General features: G+C 49.4%; 1 protein-coding gene across 4 annotated transcripts in view; it reads left to right on the forward strand.

Annotated features, from left to right (window-relative positions):
• The window catches only part of LOC142558242 (ATP-binding cassette sub-family C member 2-like), a 393,191-nt gene that overhangs the window by 265,036 nt on the left and 100,914 nt on the right, over positions 1-27,241 (forward strand). For all 4 annotated transcript variants that reach the window (XM_075670389.1, XM_075670392.1, XM_075670391.1 and 1 more), the window contains one exon: positions 11,805-12,115. In XM_075670389.1, the coding sequence (XP_075526504.1) occupies positions 11,805-12,115 (311 nt within the window). The remainder of the gene's footprint in view (positions 1-11,804; positions 12,116-27,241) is intronic.

Below are 27,241 nucleotides of genomic sequence, written 5' to 3' on the forward strand. Positions count from 1 at the left end.
TCATCAGTTCAAGGCCGACGTGGCATGTGGCCGCACTAACCTTGATTTCTATTCCCTCATTCCCACAACAAGCGGCGACTGGAACCACCTTCCCGCTTGTGTTCTTTCAATCGTCAATGCCAAAGAATTCAAAAAGTCCTTCTCAACTTGTTGTAACCCTACTATGCTGCTAAAATGTCAATTATTTCTTTTTGTTTTGCTCACACCCACTCCTTTTTGTAATGCCTCGTGCCTGAGAGAAAATAAGTGAAATGAAATGTGCTCGGCGACTCCAGTTCCGCTGTGTAAGTTGTCACAAATTACAGATAAGAGGAAACAGCTTCGCGGGGAAAGCGTCACGTCATCCTCGGCGATTCGTGGGCGCGGTAGCTTGTGTTACGCGGGGTTGATGCCGTCTGAGCTCGTAGGAAATGTAACGTTGCGCTCGTGGACATTAATCACTGCACCTATTCTCTCAAGAAATCCATGTGTAGTATAAGTTCATGACAGTGCTGAGAGAAAATGACAAAGGAGACGAGGAACGCTTAACCGGCGATTGCTATTCTGGTCGTGTATGTTCCGACTGGTGTCATCAACCGACCTCGGGAATTTCTGATGATGGGTCCGGTCCACAGCGTCTTCCATTTTCTTAATCGGTCGGCTAGCCTTAGCCTCATTATGGAAAAAATGTCAGTTTCGCCATAAGGGCGAAGCAATGAATGCGATAGCAACATGTTAGAATATTACACGGAATGCAAAACTCATAACTGCAGTGACGGTAGGAATGGAAGTAAACGTAAGGCTGACTAAGTACGAACGAGCTGCCATATTTGCTGTTGCACCATTCGGAATTTCAGCCGGTAGCAAAAATTCACGCGCGAAAACCGTCAGTAATGGCATATGCGACAACAAAAATTTATAAGATTTTACGTAGACAACCTATTTTCTCACAGATATTCCAGAAATATCAATTAGAGATATAAACTGATCTTGATTCCTGTATGAGGAGGCTGGCCAAAGTATGCCTAAATGAGCTTTAAAAAAATAGGGAAATTGACGTTACTTTTAGCGACGCATACATTTCATAGATGATAAACGACATTTCACAGCCACCGACCAAGGGCAGTAGTGGCGGCAAAGAAAGCAGCATATTCGAGGCAGTGGGTGGTGGAGTGACGATACAGGGCCAGAGCTGAGCTCGGGAATGCGCGTTCATATGCTGCTGCAGTAGCCGCTCTCGTGGCGGCGAAAACGAGCGGCTTCTTCGTGTTCTAAGAACGGCAGGGTTTGTTCCTGATGAATAGCGTGCATTCTCTACATGTGTGAATTTTCTATATGGTCCTTAAGAGAGCGTATAGTGAAACACCACTGTGGCACGGAGACTGGATGACGCAGTAGCTCTGAGGTAGAGAAGGGGCCGTGGCGTCTATAGCTTATCGAGAGAAAATGAAGCAATAGCAAAGAGTAGCTTGCCGCTTGGGCAGGGGCTCCCTTCGGAAAGACGTCGCAAATATGTCCGTAAACTTACACTGAGAATATGTTGATGAACAGAAGTTCTATCTTCCACACGATACTAACACCGGAACACACGCACAACGAACATTGTCATTGGTCGAAGGACTGCGCTCGTGTTAGTGGTGTTTTTCTTTTCTGCAGCTTTTTGCTGCTGCAGCACCATGAATGTTCGATGACGTGCGAATGGCACGCAGGACACCAGGGCGAATGGCCGAATCGTCCAGACACACCTGAAAGCCTCACCAGAATCAGCTGCTCGCACTTTTCGCGAGATATTTTTGGGGCACGCTAGTGTGAAGGCCCACGGGAAGAACTCACAGCTCCTGGGCAATAGCAAAGGGAACTTGTACCGGCATGTATAACTCGTGGCAGGATAGACACTTTAGGCATCCCCACGTGGTCTTGTCGTAAACCTCCTCGCCCGTAAATGACGCTTACGCCGGGAGCCAGTGTTCGTTGTTCTTCGGAACTTGGAGTCCGTTCCAGCTGCAAACTGCTTTCACAGCCAAGTTGGTAAGTGCTGCAAAGGTTCTCGAGTGGCAGCGAAGGACGGCGTGCGGCGACGTGCTCGATATTACATGTAAATGCAACGCCACGTGTGTCACAGCCCCGATTTCTATTTGAAACACAATTATTTATATTAAGGTTACATCACTTGTATCTCATTCGAATGCACAACTTAGCTTCTTTAACCACTTTTCCGTTATGCTTGTTTCTCAAGCCACTTTTTATCGCATCCACGTTGGAGAAATCGGCTGAGAATACGCGTAGCAGTAAAGGCGGACGCCCTGATATTGCAACGCCGCCTGCGTGAGCGTCGCTATCAAACAGTTGATTGGTGTTTCTGATGCTTATGAACTTATGGGAGCGGACAAGACGAGAACGAAGAAGAAGGCGGGCTCCAAAGGCGCGCGAGCTACAAAAAGCATTAAAAAAAGAGAAAAATCTTGATTTCGTTGACATCGAACGCAGCTGTCTCGTCTCGTTTCTGCGACATGGTGCCGTGACCAGGATTGCGGCTACTCCTCTTCCGACTGGCCACAGACTACCAGAACGACGGACTGTTCACAGAAGATGGAGGAAGAGGAGGCCCGAAGGCGAAGCAACGGCAGCGAGGCGAGACATCGACAGCAAGGAGCGGCACGGACACAGAGGGCGACCAAGACTCAGACGACGTCTCGCCGCTAGAATCTGTAAGCGACCAGCAGTTTCTTCAGTTAGTCAAGATGAACAGAGAAGTGATTCTGAAAAAGCGAAAAACGCTGAGGACACAAATAACAAACTTAGTGAGCGATGCTGAAAAGAAACTGCAGGAAAATCAGGATCTTGCAGCGATGTCGCTGATAGCCAGCCAGATCAAAGGTATTGGAAACTCGCTAAAGAAAGCAGACGAGCAGATAAAGCAGTTCATAACACCCGAAACAGCTCACTCGGAGTTTTCGAAAACCACTGAGTACGAGTTGAAGATAATAAGTGCTCTGCACAGCATCAACGCGTACCTTTCTCGACAAGAAATACGGGAAACAGCGAGGGAGCAACCCAACTTTAATGGCGAAGCTAGACAATCGCAGAAAGCAACAATAGTGAAGCTACCAATGCTAGAAATAACGAAGTTTGATGGCGATAGAATGAAATGGCAGAGATTTTGGCGGCAATTCGAAAGAGCTGTGCACAAAAGAACCGACTTGAACGAAAATCAGAAATTTACGTACCTTATGTCATCACTAACCCGAAAAGCGGCAGCTGCCGTGGAGAAACTACAGTTTTCCGACAGTAACTATGGGAATGCCATTGATCTACTCAAGCAGAAGTACCGAAAAGATAACGTGCTGGTAGAAATTCACATGAAAGAATTAGCTAACTTGAATACAGCAGCAAGCTGCAATGACCATGACGGTTTAAGAAAGCTGTCACAAAAGGTGGAAGTGCACACACGTGGATTGGAATCCTTATGATTGAAAAGCGAGTCTTATGCATCAATGTTGCTTCCGATACTGAAAAGAGCTTTGCCAGTGGATCTCTATATTGGATTGCAGATAAAACAAAGAGAAGGGATCAGTAGATCTTGAGCACAAGAACAGAACGTGGCTGTACTTCAAAAAGATATTCTTAGGCGCTTGATGAAATACACAGAAGATCAGTTAGAGTGCAGAGAGGAATTGTCAATAGAAAGGAAATCAAATAAAAAGGAAGTACATCGCAAAACAAGCGGCTTGGTGGGGAGGCTGTTGTTAAAGGATGGTACGAAAAGGTAGAAAAAGACTGTTATCCAGAGAAGAGATGCGAACAACAGCTCAAGTTTAAGCTATCCTGAATAGGCCAAAAGCATAGGATTAAAGACATTACCGAAGGTGAAAAAAGGGTCAGCATAGAATATATGTGCAGAAATGAGCAAAAAATCACGAAAGATTGGTGGAAAAGATAGAACAGGGAATATCTGAAAGAACTGAGAGAACAGTGTAAGGCAAGAAGGCAACAAATGACAGTGAACCAAGGAGATATCGTTTTTGTCAGCGCACGCACTCCTAGATCCATCGGGAACCTGGCTAAGGTGATTGAAGCATATTCTGGAATCGATGCGAAGCCGCGATCTCTTAAAAACGAAAGGAAGAGTCGTTCGGAGACCTGTACAACATCTCTACACACTCGAAGGCTGCTTACAATGATGAGAAGAAAAATTTTCGCGGCCAGAAGCTGTTGAACTTCATGGGAGCGGAGCAGGCGAGAAAGAAGAAGACGCTGGGCTCCAAAGGCGCGAGCGTTACAAAAAGCAATAAAAAAAAGAAGAATCTTGATTTCGTTCGCATCAAACGCAGCTGTCTCGTCTCATTTGTGCGACAGCTGCAATCATTTGAAAAGAACTGTGGGACTTCCGAAGGCTGTGAGAAATTTCTCACGCACACTGAGAACTTCAATAGCGCTAGAAAAACAGGGACAAACTGAAACCATAACACATAGCGCTATCGTCTCTCTAGCGCTACTCAGGCTCCCAGTGTGTAAGACTAACCAACTCGAATAAATGCCTTCCTTATGCAGCTTTGCTGGAATAGTTTTCCTGATTGGCGTACATCTACGAAGGATTATTTTATGCACCGGCGCTTTGCAAAGAGTTTTGTGTCCTCCCGTTCATCGCCACATGGAGCAAACTGACCGCGTCGCTATATAAAAGGTAATTCGGTCAACCACAGTGCGAGAGACGTTATTATTAGCATTTGGTGTCATAACACATTACACACTTGAAAGACAAGAAAGGGCAATATAAAAACATGCTTTGCCAGTGCCACCGGAAGGCGCACAACATCTGCCTACGTTTCGGAAAGGAGGGCAAGAACGCAGAAGTAACACACGTGGCGTGCTGACTCCCAACCGAACTGTTGTCACACACCAGTTGTTTTTTTTCAGCGGCACCACATTTCTAAAAGTTCTATGTGCCCATTAATTACCTCTTGAACTCCATGAGGCAGCTCCTACTTCTGTGAGATTAAAATGCTTGATATAATAATTATGTTAATTACAGTTAGTTACATTCTGAGTAATTAATTTACAGCACATATTTCCATTTACCGATTGTAGCTGACGAGCTCTCAAAGCGTATGCACTTGGAACAATTTGAAAAGGCGGGAGCACAATAGGAGAAGCTCTGGGCTTCCAACAACATGATTGTCAATGATTGACTTGCTTTCCGAGCCAGGGGTTATATCATCCGCACATGCGTAACCACTTTCTAGATGCCACACTCTCAATGCATCCGAAGAAATACAATAGTGATCCACTTACTCTTGTCATTTAGCGGATAAAAGAGTGTTTGCTTAATAATTCGAACACAACTGCATCTTCACCGCATGTTAGACGGCGGATGTCTAGATACCGGGCGCAACCGTGAGAATGCGTTCGAAGTCGCTATGCCTTGCAAGTACACTGGATTCAAATATGTGCCGTGGAGTAATTATATGAAATCTAATTAGTGTAATTGTGTCATTCAATAAATTAAGCATTTGTATTGGTCATTGGTGGCTCAACACACGGTGTTTTGCGTCGAGATCGCGGATCTGTCACTGAGATTCTGTATAATCGATCTCTGTGCATGGAGCCGCCTTGCCAATTAGTTTAACTTAGGTTTGAGGGCACTAAAAGTGCGGCGCGTTAGCCAGCAGTCACGTCGTAACTATTAAATTTCGCGCACTTTAAAGAAAGGCTGGAAAATAATAAATAGGGCAGTTATATTAGCATAGACTAAATAATACGATGTTTCTGAACAAGCGCTACAACTATTGTATTGAAGATTTTCTTGTATTGAAAGTGTATTGAAGGTTGTATTGAAGAAGACTGAAGATTTTTTTGTATTGAAAAGTGAATATTTAAAAAGCTAATTAAACAATGTTTGTTAATTACCCAGCTTAGCGGATAGGAAAGGATATGATAACGTGCTTCATATGGCTCAGGACAATACTGCGCCAATTCAACACGCGTAGCGTCAATTTTCGTTCTTTTTAATACTTGGTCCAAGTTTGGGGGAATACACTGTATACAGGCACATGTTGCACGCGATAATATAAGAGAAATATGAACAAAAAGCACACACCAAAGCCCTAAAGACATCGCGAGAAAAAAGTTCTTTATGCAATAAGGAGATAGAAAAAGGGCTCACACAATGCTCTCCTACTCAGTAAATAAAATTTACTTGCAAGCTGCTCCGATGCCCAGCACTTAATACCATACGCTTGACATGCAAATGATCACCAGTACCTGCGCAATAATACGAGAAGATTCGTTACCTGTACCATGAAGCCCGCTCGGGTTTTTCGATTCCGCCACGTCCTACATCTTATTATTGACCATGTTTCTGCAACCGATCCGATCGGCGCACTGCTCACAACGAGCCCATTTGTTTTCACTGCCGTCGATTCGGGCACATTTCTCACCACTGTCGCAGTTGCTCGAGTTCCCTAGCCCAGGCCACCTATATAGGTTCATCCCGCCTAAGCAGCTCTTTTCGTCCCTATGCTGCACGGTCCGACAATGCCACCACTGAACCTGCTGCACAGAACCGCCCCTATTCACGGTCGCCTTCGCCCCAACGCCGACAGCCTCGCTCGCTCCAGCCCCGTCGTTCAACTTCCCCAGCTCCCTACGGAAGCTCGCTAAGGGAAAACTAGATGATGCAGCGCCTCGAGGTGACACTGCGTTGCGCCCTACGTCACCAAATTTTCTACTGAAGTTGCCCATTCACATGAACCGACTTGACGTGCAAGAATACGGTGCTCCTCTATGTGCTCTTATGGACTCTGGAGCGCACTTATAGGTCATGAGCGCTGACCTTACTAACCGCCTGAATAAAATAATCACACCCACCCTGACGCCTGTTGTCCGTCTCGCCGAGGGTGGAACAACTTTCGTAATTGGCATGTGTGCCGCCCGAGTTTCCTTCGCCGCTCGCTCTAGTACCGTTTTCTTCACCGTCATCGCCCACTGTCCCCACGACATTATTGTCGGTCTGGACTTCCTCTCCGCGCATTCCGCTCTGATTGTGCGGCCCGCCCTCTCCGCCTTGGCCTGCCTGTTCTAGACCCCACTGTACCCCCCCCCCTTTGCCAGTCGGCTCAGTTCCCCAGACTTCGTTCGGTTGCCACGTTCGGCACTGACTTACGTTGACCATGTGTCCCCACCTGTGCCCCCCCCCCACCTCTGCCCGACAGTCCCTACATCGCGACTCCCATGCAAGACGTTGTCCTTGTACACAGTATCATGGTACTTCATACAGTTTTTTCTATTACAGCAAAGCGCGTCGGCCTGCGAGTGGTCAATTTTGGCAGGATGACACAAGTGCAGCCACGCGGGATGTCTCTGGTCTCTGGTCCAGCTTTGCAACTTCAGGGATCACGCAGTAGCTTCTATTTTAGTAGACGACGATTCAGCCGACCCTACTCTACCATTGCAGTCCGCAACTTGTACTATCGCAGATTTACAGAGAACGATTGCGCCCGACTTGCAATCCGAGCACGCTGATCAGCTCTACCGCGTTATGTTTTTAGACTGCGAATCTTTTATTACGTTACAGGGCGTCATTTCGCCCAAACAACAGCTGTTAGACATCGCATAAACACCGGCGATACCCCTCGTGTTAATCGCCGCCCGTATTTGTACTCGCCGCCCCTCGCATTCATCACCTTCTGAGCGTCTAGTTATCCACGAAGAAATTCGCAAAATGCTTGCTAAAAACATTATTGAATTATCGTGTAGTCCTTGGGTGTCACCGTTGTTCTGGTGGAAAAGAAAGATGGCTCATGGTGATTTTGTGTGGATTATCGGCACCTTAACAGAGTTACAAAGAAGGACGTGTATCCCTACCTCGCATTGATGACACCCCTGATTGACTCCACAGTGCGCGCTACTTCTCTTCTACGGGCCTTCACACCGAATACTGTAAGATTGCCGTGGATGATCTAGATCACGATGACACCGCCTTTGTAACACCCGACATAATAGTATTCAAAGCGATGCCCTTCCGTCTGTGTAACGCTACAGCCACATTTGAGCCCATAATAGACTCCCTTCTTCAGGGTTTCAACTTTTCCACATGTCGGCGCTGCTTAGACGACGTTATAATATCCTTCCCCCCATCCGCCACAAACCTCGAGCGGGTCTCAGCAGTCCTAAACGCATTTCATGTTACCGGTCTGCTGCTAAATGCATCAAAGTGCCGGTTTGGCCGTCGCCAGATGACCGTGCTTGGGCTCCTCGCTCATCCGAACGGAGTTCAGCCACACACAGGCAAAATCCATGCAGTTACGCACTTCCCTCTTCCGAAGGGTGTAAAGAATATACGCAGCTTTATCAGCCTATACTCGTACTTCCGACGCTTGTGAAAAATTTCTCGGCTCTCATGACCTCTTACCGAGCTTTTGAAGAAAGACACCCCTTTCAAGTGGGGCGACAACGAGGCCTCTGAATTCTCGCATCTGATCGACTTCCTAACAATTCCACCCGTTCTGGCCCATTTCGATCCTTCTGCCCCTACCGGAGTCCGTACCGATGCTAGCGGCCACGGAATCAGCGCAGTGCAAGCACAACGTCAGCGCGGTGACGACCGTGTTATCGCTACGCCAGTAAGCGCCTCTCAACATCCGAGACTAGCTATACCGTCACTGAGCGTGATTGTCTGGCCCTAGTGTTGGCGGTTGCGAAGTTCCGTCTATAGTTACATGGCCGACTCTTTTCGGTCGTTACAGACTAGCACGCGCTTTGCTGGTTGTGCTCGCTGAAAGAACCTAGAGGTCGACCAGGTCGCTGGGCCTTACGCCTATAAGAATATTTGTATTTTGTCATGCGGCCGTCTCCACGAGGACGCTTATTACCTGTCCCGCTACCTGGTATGCCAGCCTGACCCCGCCGACAGTAGCACCGACAACGGCACTTTCTATGTTTTCCCCTTCGCTAACATCGCTGATTAGCAGTACCGGGACCCATCGCTGCTAGCACTCATCGAGCGTTCGCGCTGTTCACCTGCCATCGCCTCTGTTCACCGATATGCCCTCCAGGGCGGCATTCGGCACCGAATGAATTTCCTCCCTGACGAATCCGATCTCCTTGTTGTGCCCAAACATCTACGACTGACTATGGTGTTCGAGCTCCGTGACGCACCCATGGCAGGACACATCGGGGTATCCGCACCTACGGCCGCATTCGCGACCGCTTCTATTGGCCCGGTCTAGCTACCTTCGTCCGGCGCTATGTTGCTGCCTGTGATTCCTGACAGCGTCGGAGAATGCCTCAAAGGTTGCCTGCCGGCAATCTCCAGCCGATTACCGCCCTTGTGTACCCCTTCTCCTGTGTTGGATTACATCTCATCGCCCCTTTTCCCGCGTCATCATTTGGCAACAAATGGGTAGCCATTGTAACTGGTTACGCCACCCGATACGCCATTACATGGGCTCTCCCGACCAGTTGCGCCACTGAAGTCGCAGACTTTGTCTTGCCCAACATCATTTTGCTTCATGGCCCGCCGCGACAGCTACCTACTGACCATGGTCGTAACTTTTTGTCGAAAGTTATCGCAGACATGTACGTCCCTGCTCTACTGAACACAAGCTGACCACCTCGTACCATCCTCAAACCAATGGACTGACGGAGCGGCTGAACCGAACCTCACAGAAATGCTATCCATGTCCGTTTCGAAGAACCACTATGACTGGGACTTTGCCCTTCCGTACGTCAGATTTGCCTACAACTGTTCTCGCCACGACACCGCAATCTAATGTACGATCGCGACCCGACCTTGCCCCTTGCTGCTGCACTTCCTCCTCCTGCGACCCCAACAAGCGAGTATGCGTGTGACGCCATCACCGTGAAGGACCATGCACTCCAGCTTGCACGTATTCGACTGGTGGGCTCACAAACTAGTCAGCAGCGCCTGTACAATGCCTGCCACCGTGACGTACAGCTTTCGGCTGGTCCGCTTGTGCTCCTGTGGTCAGCCTCTCGTCATGTGGGACTTTCAGACAAGCTCCTTTCCCGGTACATGGGCCCCTACAGTGTGCTGCACCATGTGACGCCAGTGGCCTATAAAATTACTCAGATCAATTCTACCTCACCCTCTACTCTAGCATCCAGTGATGAGCATGTCAGTAGGCTCAACGCCTACTATACTGCTTCGGAGCCCGGCCCTTAGTTGCTCCAGGACGGCGCTTTTGCCGCCGGGGGTAGCGTTACCGACCAGTATTCAATGATGTCCAGTGACGGACGAGGCCTGTGATGCGAAGACGACGACCACGATTCGCGACTAGCGCGGGCTGTCGCGTTCTGGCCAAGCGCGCTATACACGTACATTCCTTTAGGATAAACGCAATTTATAAACAACTATGTCTTAGCAAGAATCAAACCGCGGTTTGTATTCTTTAGCAAACCGTACTAATTTTGGTCTATTTGCTTTAAGAATTTAGGCAGCTGTACTGGTGCTTTAGGGCACCAGTAAGGCTGCCCAGTAAGTAAGTAGAGCTTCATTTTTGGCGTAATTATTTTGGCGTCACTTTGTTAGCTAATACAGGAGTGTGCGAACTCAGAGCTGATTTTGGCGATGTGCGTCGTAGCGTGACTAATTTTCCTCCTCGGTGTTTTATCGAGAGTTGGCTTTCATGATCCTATAAATAAATTGGAAGTGAGCGCTTTGCGTATCTAGTTTGTGCGTTGGTCCTTTGTCTCATCAACGGGGGTTAAATTGTCATGTAAGAACATCTATCTAAAATTTGTTCTATTCAATGTGAATGGAGGCTGAAGATGTCTTTAATATGCAGCAAAAAAAGTGTGCTTGCAGACTGCGCTGAGTTACCGCTTCGATATTAATACACTCTGAGAAAAAACTTTTAGGCGGAGTTTGATAAAAATGTTATAAAAACGTTTATATCATGAGGAGCCGACAAACACTGACACCAAGGACAACATAGGGGAAATTAGTTGTGCTTAACAAAATGGAATTAAGAAACGATAAATTAATGGAAATTAATGTGGATGAAAAAACAACTTGCCGCAGGTGGTAACCGAACCCACAACCTTCGCATTTCGCGTGCGATGCTCTACCAATTGAGCTACCGCGGCGCTGTCTCCCCATCCACTTTCTTTGGTATTTATGTGTACTAGTAAACCCTGGGAGTGTTAGCCAGCGCCACCACTCACAGACCTTGGCGGCGGACGTGGAACGGCCTTGTTGCCGCAGGCGTCACGAGAACGTGATCTTTTAGGGTGAAGGCAACTGGTCAATAAACCCACATGTGCTACCTGAAGGCATCAATGTTGCCGGATTCGAGATCCTCGTTATGTAATAAACGAGAAGAAAGGGGGTTAATGAAGGGGCCCGATTTTTATTAGTCATATCATGAGAAGCCAACAAACACTGACACCAAGGACAACGTAGGGATAATCAGCTGCGCTTAACAAAATGGAATTAAGAAACGATAAATTAATGAAAATTTAAGTGGATGAAAAAACAACTTGCGGCAGGTGGGAACCGAACCCACGAAATGCGAAGGTTGTGGGTTCGGTTCCCACCTGCGGCAAGTTGTTTTTTCATCCACTTTAATTTCCATTAATTTATCGTTTCTTCATTCCATTTTATTATGCACAACTAATTTCCCCTATGTTGTCCTTGGAGTCAGTGTTTGTTGGCTTCTCATGTTATGACTAATAAAAATCGGGCCCCTCGGTTAACCCCCTTTCTTCTCGCTTATAAAAACGTTTAAGTAATAGCTGTTGCCTCTCACTTTCTTTTTGACATACGTGCCTGATCGTTAACCTCTTCGCTTGGCGTGTCTGCGCAGTGGCCACCCGCCTGGCTGGCAATGTGCTGCTGTCATTTGCCATGAACCGGCTCTCACGGGTGCTGCACCACGACATGCTCGAACACGTGTTGCTCAGTCCGGTGTCATTCTTCGACGCGACTCCGCGGGGCAGGATCCTGAACCGGTTCACCGCCGATCTCAACGACGTGGACACTCGCATGGCCGTGCTGGGCCGCCAGACGATCCAGAACAGCCTGCTGGCCCTTTCGCGGCTAGCAGTCATAGGCACCGAGAGCCTAGCCGTCATCGCTGTTGGCATCGTCGTGTTAGTCGTCTTCATAGTCGGCTTAGTAAGTCCTGCCAGTGAGAATTTTTCAACCTCTTGGAAGCCATTTCTTGTAGCCTTTTTGGTTCTTGAGTTTAGGGGGCACTAAAGACAAATGTTAGGTAAACGTGTACTGTTAAAATATTATGCCAAAAACCTCCCATCACCAGTTTCGTACCAAGACAAGGCTTAGTTTCGGAGAAAATTGCATCTGAAGGGGCCGCATACACCTAGCGCATTTCAAATCACCCGCCTGCAAGCGCGCAATCGTGACATTGCATGCGCCGCCGTCGTCCTTCACAGCCGTCGGTGGCTTAAACGGCGCCAAAAAGACGGAGCTAGGATTTCTGGCGCGAAATGATCAAGCTTGGCGACAAAAAAAAAACCAAGAGAGAGCCGACAGTACAAAAGAGGAAGGGAAAGCGCACTCCGAGTCATGAACATGATCTTCGACGGTCGCCGCCATGGGCTTCGTTCTGTGCTACTTGCTTGTTGTGCGAGTTTAGTGAGCCAGAAAAACCAGCGCAGCACTACGCGAGAACACGGAAACAGAACGCGTAAAGAGAACGCGAAAACGCGGGCGGTGGCAATTCGAGCGCATACGAAAACTGTCGACCGCCGGCATCGTTGTCAAGGGTAACGTTAAAAAATTAGTTTTTCTAAGGGCAGTATAGAAGCAGACAGGTAGCGTTTTCTTCCGTCATATAAAGCAATGCAGATATATTTTTATCATGGGTGGTTGATTGCAAGTGACAGAGTTATAATGAGTCGCTACGTCTTTGGGCTAGTGCTTGAATGTGCCGGCAGAGCCTCAAATCGTGTTCTGTATTTTCCTCGATTCTTGCTCCTTAAGTTTCACGATTACTACAGCTCTGTTCTCGATAATAATAATGCCTTGGACGTTCTCCCCGACTAATCTGTCACTTTAGTTCGACTTACTATTTTCCCCCTTTAGCGTCCCTTTAAACCACTACAGGACGTCGCATTCGGCAGCGTGCACTGGGGTACGCATTGCAACGAGTCCCGCGGCGAATTTATATCGCCCAAGTTCTGCATCACAACGCATTCCTTGTGCTATGCCGAGGTGAATGCGAAAAGATTGACAAAGGCTGATGCAGCCAAACAAAGGTTACTCAACTCCCAACTTCAAAATACAGGGAGACGCCAAAAAGAGGCACGCCCTTTCGAATTTCGCTCAGGCAGCGAGTATTTGTGCTGCTTGCAATAAGAACGCCGCTCGTAGTACTAGAGATTCCCGTTGAGGCCTTCCCTTCGAAGTCACGCTTTATATGGTGGCACCATCTCGGTATGGTACCTGCAATGTAGCTTCTCATGCACAGTGAATTGTATAAATAGATATGGCATGTTTCTGAAGGATGTACAGGGATCTTAGCGCACCGTTCTCAGGCAAGTGCTGAGTGCAAATGCTGAATTTTGCATTATATTTCGAGTGTAAACCGTAGGACAGCGCAATTGGTGCTAGTTGCAAACACATTTAATTTGTATTGCTGATGTTTTTGTCTTCTTCGTAGCATTAAAAAACTTAAAACACGGCCTTATTTTTGAAGTGGCCATTGTATGTATTGCATAGTTAGGCGCGATATAAGCTGCCTGGCAAACCAATAAAAACAAACTCCATAAATGACGTGCCTCAGCGTCACATCCCCTGGCGAAAATTGTTGATGCATGACGCAGCAATGGCAGCGCAAACTCATTTTAGAACGAAATAAAAATATACACGGCACTTTCACTGGCGCTGGAGGCACCACCAAATCCAACTGGGAATAATAATATTTGGGGTTTTACGTGCCAAAACCACTTTCTGATTATGAGGCACGCCGTAGTGGAGGACTCCGGAAATTTTGACCGCTTGGGGGTTCCTTAACGTGCACCTAAATCTAAGCACACGGGTGTTTTCGCATTTCGCCCCCATCGAAATGCGGCCGCCGTGGCCGGGATTCGATCCCGCGACCTCGTGCTCAGCAGCCCAACACCATAGCCACTGAGCAACGACGGTGGGTTCCAACTGCGAATAAACGTGCAATAAAAGTAACATATATAATTTGGTACCCCTTGAGAAATGTCAAAGCCCGTGAAGTATTGCCTACCGCCCGTTGACACACTCGGATGCTTTCTCTAGTTTCCGTCTTGGATGTGTGCATTAAAGCACCCGCGCCTTTTAATAATGACTGCACTGTTTCGCGTCCGTATTGCTGGCGCGGAAATTGTGTCTAGCCTTGAGAGAATTTGCGACATCCTTCCTTGACGCAGTTATTTCTTTTATGAAAACATTTTAGCATATTTTCCCTTTTGACAGTAAAAAGATGCTTCAGGCAACCAACGCATTCGCATGCTACGGTATAAAATTATTTATTAATGTGATTATTTCATTAATAGAAGTTGCAATCATTTTCTTTATATCTAAGTAATATCACTGCTTTCTGACAGCATTCTTTTCTACAGGCGTCTTACCAAGATGTCCGTGGAAATTGATGTCACGTTCTTTAGTAAATATATATATATATATATATATATATATATATATATATATATATATATATATATATACCAGAAAAAATGCAGTTCTGGATCCGGGTAAATATTCACAGTGAAGTAGACGAGCGTATGAAGCGGTTTATTCACGTTTCGCCCGGGGTCCGGCCTACATCAGAATACATTGCATCGTGTCAGTACAGTTAATATACATGTGCCTATCAACCAAATGAAGATACGTTTACATGAAAAACGAATAAACGAATTATTGATTTTTCATGTAAATGTATCTTCATTTGGTTGATAGGCACATGTATATTAACTGTACTGACACCATGCAATGTATTCTGATGAAGGCCGGACCCCGGCCGAAACGTCAATAAACCGCTTCATACGCGCGTCTACTTCACTATATATATATATATATATATACATATATATATATATATATATATATATATATATATATATATATATATATATATATATATATATATATATATATATATTGAAGTATATGAGAAATCCTTTCATTTTGCGTGAATAAGCTCAGGAACACTGGAGACATCGCACTGTATTTTCTGCACGGTACCTTATTTAGTGAATATCATCGGCATAATAAACATATAGCTCAAGCAGGATGACGTTAACCTTCCTAATGAAGTAGAGCGGCAAGTTGGGCTCGTTGGTGGAAGTTTATCTTGTAATGTAGGGGTCACTGCGCTTTAAACACACGGTCAAAAGAAGTAGAAATGTACAGGACGCGCGCAGACTCACAAACAATTTTATTGGGCGAAGGATCACGTGTATACAATGATCAGAAGAAAAATAAACCCAATAAAATTTTCTTGCAAGCCTGCGTGGGTCTTGCCTATTTCTACTTCCGTTGTACGTGTGTTTTTAGCGCAGTAACCCCCTCATTACAAGAGGAACTTCGTAATTCATCTATCAGCCTGACATAAAATATGGTTTTGTTTTTATCCGGACAACTTTTCTAGAAAAACAGAGGGCGGGTTAATGCCTACCAGCTCATTAACGCTGCATGTGCATCTGAATGACACGTAACAATAGACGGAATGCACGTATACAAATAGACAGCTTGTACTTCAGGAGGCTTAGCTGTTGGGCCACTTGAGTCGTGCTCGTGAACAAGCTGCTTGCTTGGCTCGTCTAAATGCGACAACAATTACGGGCTTAATTCTCATTATACTGTGTGTCTGAAGAGTAACTGCGCTGTTAGGAAATAAGCAATGATATGATAATAAATGTCAATGACATCGCAGTTTCACGTGCGACATAATAGCGCAATATTTGTAGTTCGTCTGTGGGGCTCATTCAAAGGGCTGGTGCACGGGAACAACCATCACACACTGCAGTAGCTGCAAAGAGCCCCTACCTACCACATTGCACAGTTAGCTCCAACAATCCTTCACCATGTGATGAATAAAATGCAGCGTCCTGGACTGACATGTCATCAGAGCGGTGTTGGACATTTCAGCATCAGCTGTAGCGCTCAGTGCACCGGCGTAACTGAAACTTCAATAGTAGCAAAACTTGATTCGGGTGAATTAGTTCAGTATGAATCGTCCTGTAGTGGTTGTTTTCAGGTTCTCCTCCTTTCGCTCTGTTTAAACTGATTTGTAAAACTTCACATTTTAAGACTATCGTTTCCACTGCACTGTTACTTTTCGTACACTGTGTACACGTTACTGTGCGTTGTTGCATTTCTGTGTGGCAACCGTTGGTACCTGGGCTATATGGTTGGTAAGCATGCTTCGCTAACCAGAAAATAAAGACAACAAAATCTGCGCAGCTTGCACGAGTGGTGCAAGGCTGGAGTCAACATCGGAGCTTGTGAACACCTAGCTTTTATGTGGCTTGCCTAAGTTGTTTGCGAGTTTTGGGAAGTTATGCTAGGTTTTGCTAACATGTTGGGAGGCTTGGCTAAGCTGCTTCTAGGTCTCGCGAGGTTATCGTAGGCTTAGCTAAGTTGTTTCTAGGTTTTGCGCAGTTATGCTAGGCTTGGGGGGGGGGGGGGTGTTGACTAAGTCGTTTCTAGGTTTTCCGAGGTTATGCTAGGCTTGGGGGGGGGGGCTAAGTCTTTATTTGAAGTAGTAGCTTAGCGCGAATAAAACCACGGACACAAGAAGGACATACAAGGACAAGCGCTACTCACAACTCTTTAATGGAAAGAAGCATAGTGCATATATACATATTCTCTTGTCACGCATGCGCCTACCAAGCAGAAGAGCAGCCGGTACATGCTCATCAAAGGCGGTTGCGCAAGAAGTTAAATTCGGCATCCAGTAATGGGATAGAAGGCTCCAATCGCACATCTATCTCTATTCTTCTTGATAAAGAAGGCCTCAAGAGCGAGCCAAGAAGAGGCGTTGCCGCTCCTGCCAAGAATAGTTGGCCCTGAAAATCGAGCGTCGCAACCACGCGCGGTAACGTGAGCAACCAAATGTGCGCCCTTATCTTCTTTTTTCATTAGTTTTTGCGCATGCTCCCTTAAACGGTCATTCACACAACGCTCAGTTTGACCAATGTAGAGCTGCCCACAAGGGTGCAAGGCAACTGCATAAACAACCCCTCTGGAGCACTCAACAAAGGGCTTATGCCTCGTGCGGCAGCCCCGCCTGCTCTTACAGCAAACTCAAGAACACAGCTTCGAAAGCTTGTGTCCGTGGTTTTGTTCGCGCAAAGCTACTACTTCAAATATGGACGACCAACTAGCCCAACAGTCAACTCTTCTTGCCTAAGTCGTTTCTAGGTTTGTGACGTTGTCGTAGGTTTCGCAAAGTTGTATTTAGGCTTGCCTAAGTTATGCCTGGCTGGGATAAGTCTCATTTCCGTTCCGGTTGGTCCCCCACACATCACAGCGGTTACGATATGGGAGGACAATATCTACCGGATCAGATGAGCCATTGCTGACAAAGAAGTGCTCATATCGGCTCCGTCGTTAATGCCCGCTTTCGCAGTGCTAATTAGTTTGGATCCCAAAGATTTTATTACCACTCTGATCATGAAGGTATCCGCTATCATCCGATACCCGACTTTCCACCAAAGGTGCATTTTTCATCGATTTATCGAAGGTTTCCTGGTTCACCGCCAATAGGCATTGCTAGGCCTAAGCGAAGCGAAGGCTCGTTAGGCCTAGCCAGCTGTACTACTGCCAGGACAACATGGGGTTTTTCCCCGCCGGTTAGACGCGCGGTTCCCAGGTGTCCCAAATGTGCGTGCAAGTAGAAGGAGAAGAAATTATGCCCGAGGAATATTATCGCACGCCAGGATGGCTGCACAATGGTGGGCACACGAGCCGAACACGCCTGCAAGCAACGCAGGGTGAGTCGAATTCTCGTACCGATACTTCGAGCTCTCAGCAGAAGACTAAATTCAACAAGAACGTTCGGACCGCAATTACTCGGGCGGCTCGCGTGCCCGCAATGCCTGCGGAAGAAATTAAGATCGTCGTGTGGACCCACGGAGTGCTCGATATTTCAAAGGCGGCAGCTGCATACGTGGCTACTGCCATCATGGCGGCAGCGGGAATTGAAAAGGCAGATCGAGCTGAGGATATGGCGTGTCCCAATACCCATCAGAACATTATGGTGCTTAGCACTCCGTGCGAGGAGCGAGCGAAGAAGCATGCCCGAATACAAGCTATCAACGTCCAAGGCAAGATATACAAAGTGAGCGCTTACGGAACGACCGCCCACAACACAGCCAAGGGCGTGATAAGGGGCATAGCGCTCGAGGACAGCGAAGCCGAAATAATGCAGCAGATCGTTACAAAGTACAACCCCCTCGCCGCGGGGCGAAGCGCATCGGGAGCACGATGACAGTAATCGTAGTGTTCAACGGCATCAAGGATCCCAAGTATGTGCGGTATGGATCCATGCTCTATCCGCACAATCTCTACAGGAAGCAAATAGAAGTTTGCAAAGTATGCGGCAAGATCGGCAACAGGCGCGACGTTTGCCCCACACCGAACGTACGTGTTTGTCTTTCATGCGGTGTTTCTAATCCTAGAGAGGGCCGCAAGTGTGTCCCCACGTGCAATCTCTGTGGCGAAGAACACCCCACTGGGCACCGCCTCTGCAGAGCTAATTAGAACATTCCATACTTTGTGCGGCGATGGCGATGGGAACGCTGTAACGCCGAAGAACAGCGAAAGCAAGCATTCGAATCAAGCTCCTTTCCACGCTTAGGACACCCCCGCTCGCGCAGCACTTCCCGTGGTGGATCCCGCAGCGCGTCGCGCCATGCCTAACGCCACGCATCACGTTACGCTTCCCGTCATGCCTCGCGCAGCGCATCCCGCGGCCGTGACTCGTCGGACACGGACAGCTGCGGCGCAAAGCGATCACGCTCCCGTGCCAGAATCAGCTGGGCCGACGTAGCGAAGGGCGAAGATAAAGGCAGCAGCGCCAGCTCCAATAACGCCACTAGTGGCCGAAGCACTCCGAGCAGCTGGCAGGGGTGCATTACCAGCCGCTACTACAAGGAACTCGAACAACTCAGCGCAACCAATGCGACGCTGGTAGAAACCACGCGCCGGCTAGCCGAAGAGCTAGCCGAGGTCAAGAAAAAATTTCAAGCACAACAAGCCTATACAAGGACAGACCCAGCTCAGTCACCCGAGACACCTACACCCGCCCTTATCCCTGAGCAGAAAACCGACATGCCATCACACCAATGCATACAGTCAATGGACACAACCCAAGATGAGCCCCAGGAGGAGAAGACCACTGATCCAACCCCCAAGAAACGAGCACGCACAGAAAATACACCCATCACTGTCCCCGAGCAGAACACTGACACGCAATCGCACCAAGGCACAGGATCAAAGGACAAAACCGAAGAGCCCCAGGAGAAGAAGACTACTGACCCAACAACCAAGAAACGAACACGCACACCTTCACGACATTGCAAGGACCTGACCCAATTGGAAACTCAGCTCGAAGCCAAAATTGAAGCGCTCGCCAACACCTACGCCAGCACGGCTTCCGCGACCGACTGGCGCGACTGCAGGAACTGATCACCACGTCCTTCCGCACCATACAACAGCATATAGACTTCATTGAACACACCCTCAAGCCCATAGTGCACAGGCCCATCTTTTCAGCGCAATTCGTCAACCACCCATACCTCCAAGAACAGACGCAAGCCCCACCTTCGCCACAACTATGTCCCCGCCCCAATCCACAATAGGATCGCTACCGGGCCTTACGGTCTGGCAGAACTGCGGCAGTTACAACAAGAAAGCAGTGCTGCAGCAACATATCACCACAGTAAACAAGAAACCCGACATTATCCTGCTGCAAGAAACGGCGATGGTGACTCCCACCCTCCCTGGGTATCGCGCTCACGTTAGCCCAGCGGAGGGTGGGAGTCACCATCGTCGTCCGCAAAGGGCTCACGTACATCGAGCCCCAGCTCAAACACGGCCGCAGCAGGGTGAAATACGCCTTCACCGAAATCATCCCAAGCAAACAACGGAAAGGCAGCCTGTTCATCGCCAGCATCTACGGTAACCACAAGCACCAAGTACAGAAATTCAAGACCCTACTACACACAGCCAGCACCCAAGCCAGATAGAACACGTTGCTGATCGGAGGGGACTTCAACGCCTCCCATTGAGCGTAGGGTTACGTGAAAGACACGGCCAAGGGACGGGACTTATTGCACGATACCCTGGACCGTAACTATGTCCTGATCACGGACCCCGCGCATCCCAACCGCATCGGCAACTCCGTAGCACGAGACACCATGCCTTTACATTCATCAAAAATGACCACACGGGTGAAGTAACATGGCACAACACGAGCGTCGACCTGGGCAGTGACCACTACATCCTCGAAATTACGATACCCAACCAATTACCGAGCAATATCATTATGCACAAGTGGACGGACTGGGACAGATTCCGTAAGGGACGCCTCACCACAGCACAAGACATCACAGAGATCGAAACCTGGACGGCGGAGCTCCGCGATCCAGAGCGCTCAGCCACAAAGACCATAGAAACAGACGAGGACGTCATCATCATGGACAGCCGCCTGGCCCGTCTGATCGAGGCCAAACATTCGATACATGCGCGCTGGAAGCAGCAACAGTTGAATCACAAATGGAGGAAGAAGGTGGCTGACTTAAACAGGGCCATTGAACACCATTGCATGCTCCTATGCCATCAGCAGTGGAACGAAATCTGCAGCCAAGCTGACAGGGAACTGCATCCCAGTTACACGTGGAATCTATTTCGGCACCTCCTAGACGAAACAAAGACCAAGTCATAGCAGCGCGACCGCCTGGCCCGCCTCATGCACACCATCACACAACAACAAGGAAAAGACGCTGTTATCAAGAGCCTGGGCGCCAAGTATCTGCCGGACACGCCAACGGAAACCCACCCGCCGTACGGGGGTTGCCCAACGCGTGGCTCGACCGAGACATTACCATATCAGAGGTACGGGTACTGCTGAACGAGTCCAACACCAGCTCAGCAGCCGGCCCCGATCTCGTTACCAACAAGATGCTACGTAACCTGGACGATGGTTCGATAGAGACCCTAACCCATTACTTCAACGAATGCTGGCATCCGCGCAAGCTCCCCCGACAGTGCAAAACGGCAAGAACGATCCCGATTCAGAAACCAGGCAAACCACTGGACATCAGTGACCTGCGTCCCATCTCGCTCACGTCCTCCGTGGGCAAGGTGCTAGAGCACGTGGTCGCCACCCGGGGGCAGGGATACCTAGATAAGGAAGGCCTCTATACGGACACGATGACCGGCTTCCGGCGCTGACTCAGCACACATGATGCCATGTTACAACTGAAACAAGAAATCATCGACAACAAGACACAAGATAGCAAAGTAATTCTGGAGCTGTATTTACAAAGTGCATTTGACAAAGTGAAAGAAACACTAAGCCATATTATCACAAGCATCAAGACTCAACATGGGCTAACGAGCTACAATTATATTTAAGATTTCTTGAACAACCGCACGTTGGAACTGCACGCCGGAGACCTCAAGCTCCCCGAACAGAAGCTCGGCAGTACGTGTACTCTGCAGGGTTTGGTCATCTCGCCGTTGCTCTTTCAGCTCCTCATGATCGGGGCAGCGAGGGCAGTAGCGGGGACCGGCGTCCGGTATACCATCTACGCCGACATTACCCTGTGGGTGGCCGGCGGCACCGATGCCAGCATCGAGCAACAGCTGCAAGCGGCGGTTACCGCCATAGAGCAGCACCATGACGGCACAAGCCTAATGTGCTCGCCCGCAAAATCCGAGCTGTTCGTCCTCACACCGCTTCGAAAGGGACGGAAGCGCGCTTTCCTTCGGGAGAGTGACCACATCAAGATTGCTACTGCATCGGGGCAACGCATCCCCGAAGCTCCCAAGATCAGGGTCCTGGGCCTGCTGCTCAACAAGGGCGGCTGCAACGACGAGGCCATCAACAAGCTTACCACCAAGGCAACGGACGCCATCCGACTCATACACCGCGTCTCTACGCGACGGGCGAGCATGCGTGAAGACAGTCTCGTGCGCCTTGTCCAGTCGTCCGTGATCAGTCACATCGCTTACGTTGCGGCCTACCTATACTGGCAGGTCACTGACAGGACCAAGATCAACACGCTGATCCGACGGGCTTACAAGACGGCGCTGGGCTTAATGGAGACCACTAGTACGGCTCAGCTCCTGCAGCTCAGTGTCCATAACACCCTAGAAGAAATAGCCAAGGCGCATCTCACCGCGCAAATGGAGCGCCTCTCTATCACCAAGACGGGCCGCAGTATACTGACGTCCCTGGGTTACGACCCCAAGCTCCCAGCCGGCAACCGAGCGAGATCACAGAGGAGGCGCAGGCCTACATTTACGTGGAGCCATCCCGAAGAACTTGCACCGAGAGTGAAACCAAGAACGGCGGTAGGCGCGGGCCAAGGTCCTGACCGAACAAAACGGCCAAGACGCGCACGCCCAGTACGTAGACGCAGCGGAATACAAGCGGGAAGGCTTCGCGGCAGTGGTCGTTGCGGCGGCTACCGGCACCAAGATAACGGCAGCGAGCGTGCGGTGCACGAACGCCACAGACGCTGACGCATCCCTCTGGCGATCACCGAGGCCGAGTGTCGCACCGTGCTCAGCGACGCGAGGAACGCCGGGCGCAACTTTGCCAAGGGGCAAGCCATCATCGGCAAGCTCCAACTTCAAGACCACGGCAGCACCATCCGAGTCAAGTGGTTCCCGGCGCACGCCAGCGAGTGTGCATTCTCACCGAACCACAAAGAGCGCTTACCTTCCACGCCTTCAAGAGTGACCATTCCGTGTGGTGGTGCGAAACCAAGGACAGATTGACCAGTTATACCGAAGTAACGAAGTGTTACCCCTCAGCTCGACGGACAGTGCTGCCTCCCCACCTGGCACTCAGTCGGGAAGAGGCCGTAATTCTAAGGCAAATACAGACCGCGTCACTCCTCGCCCTCGCAATGCTGCACGTGCTTTACCCAGAGCTCTATCCGAGTGGGCTGTGGGGTGTTTGTGCAGTGGGTCCGACGGACCAATGGCACATCATGTGGGACTGTGCGAGGTTCCCGACAGCAGCTAGCTCCAGGACTTCCCGCCCGTACTTTAAGGTTCACTGCAGTCTGTAGACAAGGACACATCTATGGGCCGTCCAGCAGGCCCGGGGTGCGCTCGAAAAGCACAATCAGCATGACCCACTACAAACGGGCCCGACTGGGGTAGTGCAGAGTAAGGTATAACCCGGGTCGACGCTTGGCCAGCGTCACGACGCGTTAAACCATCAGTTGCCGGCACTTTATTAGTTATTCCTATCCTATCTACCGATTCAGGCGGATGAGGTCGAAGCGTCATGGAAGGCTTTGCGAAGCACTTGTAAGGCGAAACTCCGCTGTTCAAAATTGCGCACGGAGTTCATGGTAGACAGTTCACGTCGAACCAATGTCGGTCACAGGCGCGACAGCTGTGCCCAAACTCTATGTCTAGAAATTTGCACTAGAATCGGCCGTTCGCACCCCCCGTGTCTCGGCGAGCTTGACGCTGGAGTTTTCGAGCAGTCGCAGGTCGGGATCGCATTCTCGGCAGCGTCGAGCATTCAGGCGCCGACTTTCACCTTCCCTCAACTGAAACTCGCGATCCTCGACTCGGCGGCGCCTCAGCCGCCGCTTCGGCGCGGGGCTCAGTATCAGCTCGGCGGCGATGCATCGGTTCTCGCTTGGCAGTACGGCGCTCTTCCTGGTAAGCCGCTTCGGGCGTCCGGACTTCGGTATTCCCATGGCAGCAGCACGTACGCACGGAGTAGAGCCGGCGTACAGCTGGCGGGTGTGTCACCCGCCGGCTACACACCCGCCAGCTGTTCCGAGCTTTTACGCAGCTGTGACATCACGACTCCGCTCCACGCGCGTGGGGAGCGAGGAGGGTACGTGGTTCGGTGCTCTCGCAGTTGATTGCTAGGCAGCGCGAGGCGGCGCGCAGACGCGTTGCCAGGGGAGGTATTCTGTAAGAGTCCACCCAGTTTACATGTCGCCGGCTTCTCAAGTGCTGATTGGCTGGGGTGGGCTGCGCGTGCACAGCAGTCAGGTGCCACAGTGAATCAGCACTTCAGTAGCAGACGAAATGCACATGTCCACTAGGTGGGCTCTTACAGAATACCTCCCCTGATTTAGCTATAGATAGCCAAATTGGGATACAGAAGAAACATTTGGCGTCGGCTATGGCGAGTTGGTTATGTGGGTATATTTCGGCTAGTGCAAATCTGCGACTTGGTTTTGTTTCGGCTATAAGCGGCGCCCTAATCCACGCTCGAGAGGTGCCTCTCACGTAGAAAAAATAGATGCAGGGCGCGTAAGCTTCGCCTTTACGCGATAGCACTCAAGGAACCCTGACTGCTTCTCACGCTTCCCGTCAACCGTACGTAACCGTAATATTTACCGGCAAACACTGGCCGCGAACGCTGTGCACGATGGCTGGCTTTCTGGTAGAAACGAGGCCGCTTGCAGGGGCCGCGATGCGGCGGAGGCGAGCGCCATCTAGATGTATTGCAAAGAATCGAGAGCGCCGCTCCATGGCCTGGAATATACTCACGTGCCAGGGCGCGTAAATGGCGGACATCGTGGCCGCTATACGCGGGGCCGAAACGCTGGAAAAGGGGTTTCTTTGAGTTTTCGCGTAACAGAATTATGTTTCCTGCTATATTCAAATTACAATCCGACGCTATCAAGTCTATACGTTGTGTGTAAGTCGTACTGTACGATTTTTCTCTGTATCTTAGCTTGAGAAAATTCAATTAGTTCAGTGGCTTCCTTTCGCCACATGGAAGGTCTTGGTATGGATGGTTCGAGAATATTTTTGCACAAACGACGCCCGACACTGGATGTCGGATGCCGACGACGGATTTTCTGCAAGACGGGGCCTTAACGCTATCTGGTTAGAATCCCCAAGCCTGCTTTAGCTGGCTGAGCCGGCAGTGCAGCTGTGCGTGTGTGTGTGCGCTAACTGCCCCCTGCCCACTTTGCGCCACTGTCTGAGCCGGTGGTTTTGATCTTTGATGCACTTTAAGCCGGCCGCTACAACTCCGCCTCTTCAGTGACAGTGGGGCGCCTCGATGTCAGCGCCACCTCTCACGGAGAAGCCTGACCCCCGGCTAGTAAACTGTGGTTGCTTGTAAAATCCCTCATTCTCCCAAGGTAGCGCCATTCACTTCCCTCCTCCTCCGGTCGGCGCGCCCTCGACGGTGGCGCCGTCGGTGCTGGGCCTGCCGTAGCAGACGACGGCTAACACGCAACGCGAGGAAATCCGCAGCAAAGCTTGTTCGAGCCCTGTAGAGCAGCTTTTTCAATAGAGATCTTGCTTCGTCAGTCGGTAATTGGCCTTATGATGTCGTGTTGGAATTGTGGAAAAAATAGAGAAAAGGAATATTATTCAAGGCGTATTTAAGGCGTAAAGTGCGCGCTCGTTGAGAGTTCGTGTTGAAACACGACGCAAGCACGCGGTGTACTGAAACACGCGCGTAATTACCAAAGTTTCAGATTTTGGCAGCGTGAATGTATGTATACGTGGTTCCGTAGGTTCATTTACGTACCTGCAGGATACTTTTGTTCGGCCGGCGCGTGAGAGATTCCAACTGTCTGCGGTCAGCAATGCCCGGCCACAGGGCCGCTTTTTATTTATTGCGGGGTGCTTTGGTAATCGTGACAATAGAGGGTTTTTTTTTTTTTTACAAGTACTTCTCCTGAAGGGCACATGTAACGTCTAACGGAGGCCTCTGAAGAGCACGTGACATTACAATAAAGCAGGCGGCGCAGGAAGTCTTCGCATACAATATTGGCTGTCCGCTATAGCGGACAGCCTATTTTATACTTTCTTGGCATGCGCAGGCTTCGGCGAGCCCCATCCAGCCCTGGTTTTAGCTTTAGTGCTCCCGTTGCAGCTTTGGTGCACTGGAGGCGCCATCAATACTACGAAATAATGACACGTTGTTACAACTAGTAAATAAAATGTATTGAAGAAATACAATCGCGCCAAGGCGCCACCTTCGAAAGCCGCGCTAGCGCGCCCGCGCAAGAATAATGTAACGCCAACAAGGAATTTACCGGCCCACGTACGACTCTACGATCAAAGTGCACGTTAAACATCCCCTGGCGACTTAGATAAGGTTATCCGGAGCCATCCACTTTATCACCACAAACCCAATCAATACATGCGGGCGCACATTCGCAGCAAAATACTGCATCCATAAGTCATAGTGAGCCTTGCAAAAGCATCGACAATGTGCGAACTTCTGGTTGAGATCAAAACACACCCAGAATAAAGTCGCTTCTATGTTACAGGCCAGCTGCAGAAGCGTGCACTTTCACCGCGAGACGAAACTACATGAAACAAAGATAGCACATTCGAAAAAAAGTCAACTTTAACGCGCTAAAAACCACACAGAGCATGAACACATACACTTTTTTGAAGTGTAAGGTGTCAACTAGGCTCAAAAGACGAGGTTGTGATGAGCCATGGCACGTACTTCATGAAGCCGTGGGTTCTTAGCCACTTCCTCCAAGTCAACCCGCCCGATTCTGTGAATCCACACTTCTTGGGTAGCGCCCGCCGGATGGCAAAGCAAAAAAGTTTTTGCCCTCGCTGTGTCTGTTGCGGCAGCCGAAGGCGCAGCAGCACGGCATCGCAATTAAGTTCTCGGCCCTAACACATTCTATTACGCTAACGCATTCCGTCAGTCCATCTGCCGTACTTTCGTCGCGCAGGCCCAACAACGGAGGTCGGAGTGCACTGGAAAGAAAAAATATACAAACGCGCGGCGCCTGCTTCGCTCTGGAAAGAAAAAAATATACAAAAGCGCGGAGCCTGCTTCCATGTGACACAAATTGGCCAATGGGGGAGCAGAGGAGGCTGGGGAGACAGGAGGCGTGGAAGAGGAAGCGCCAGGGTGAGCGGGGTATCGGAAAGATCTAAGAATGGCGCTACTTTTGAAAATTTGAGGGCTTTAGTTGCTTGCAGCAATTAGCGCCATCCATCAGACGGGCGGGAAAGCAAATCCGCTTCTTTCCCATCCCTACTCGCAAGTCTGCTCCTTTCGCGCTCTCTCGTAGCTCCCTCACGTTTTACTGTTTCGTCGCGCACTCG

Source organism: Dermacentor variabilis, chromosome 9 (genome assembly GCF_050947875.1).
Source record: "Dermacentor variabilis isolate Ectoservices chromosome 9, ASM5094787v1, whole genome shotgun sequence".
In the NCBI taxonomy this organism is placed as follows: Eukaryota; Metazoa; Arthropoda; class Arachnida; order Ixodida; family Ixodidae; genus Dermacentor; species Dermacentor variabilis.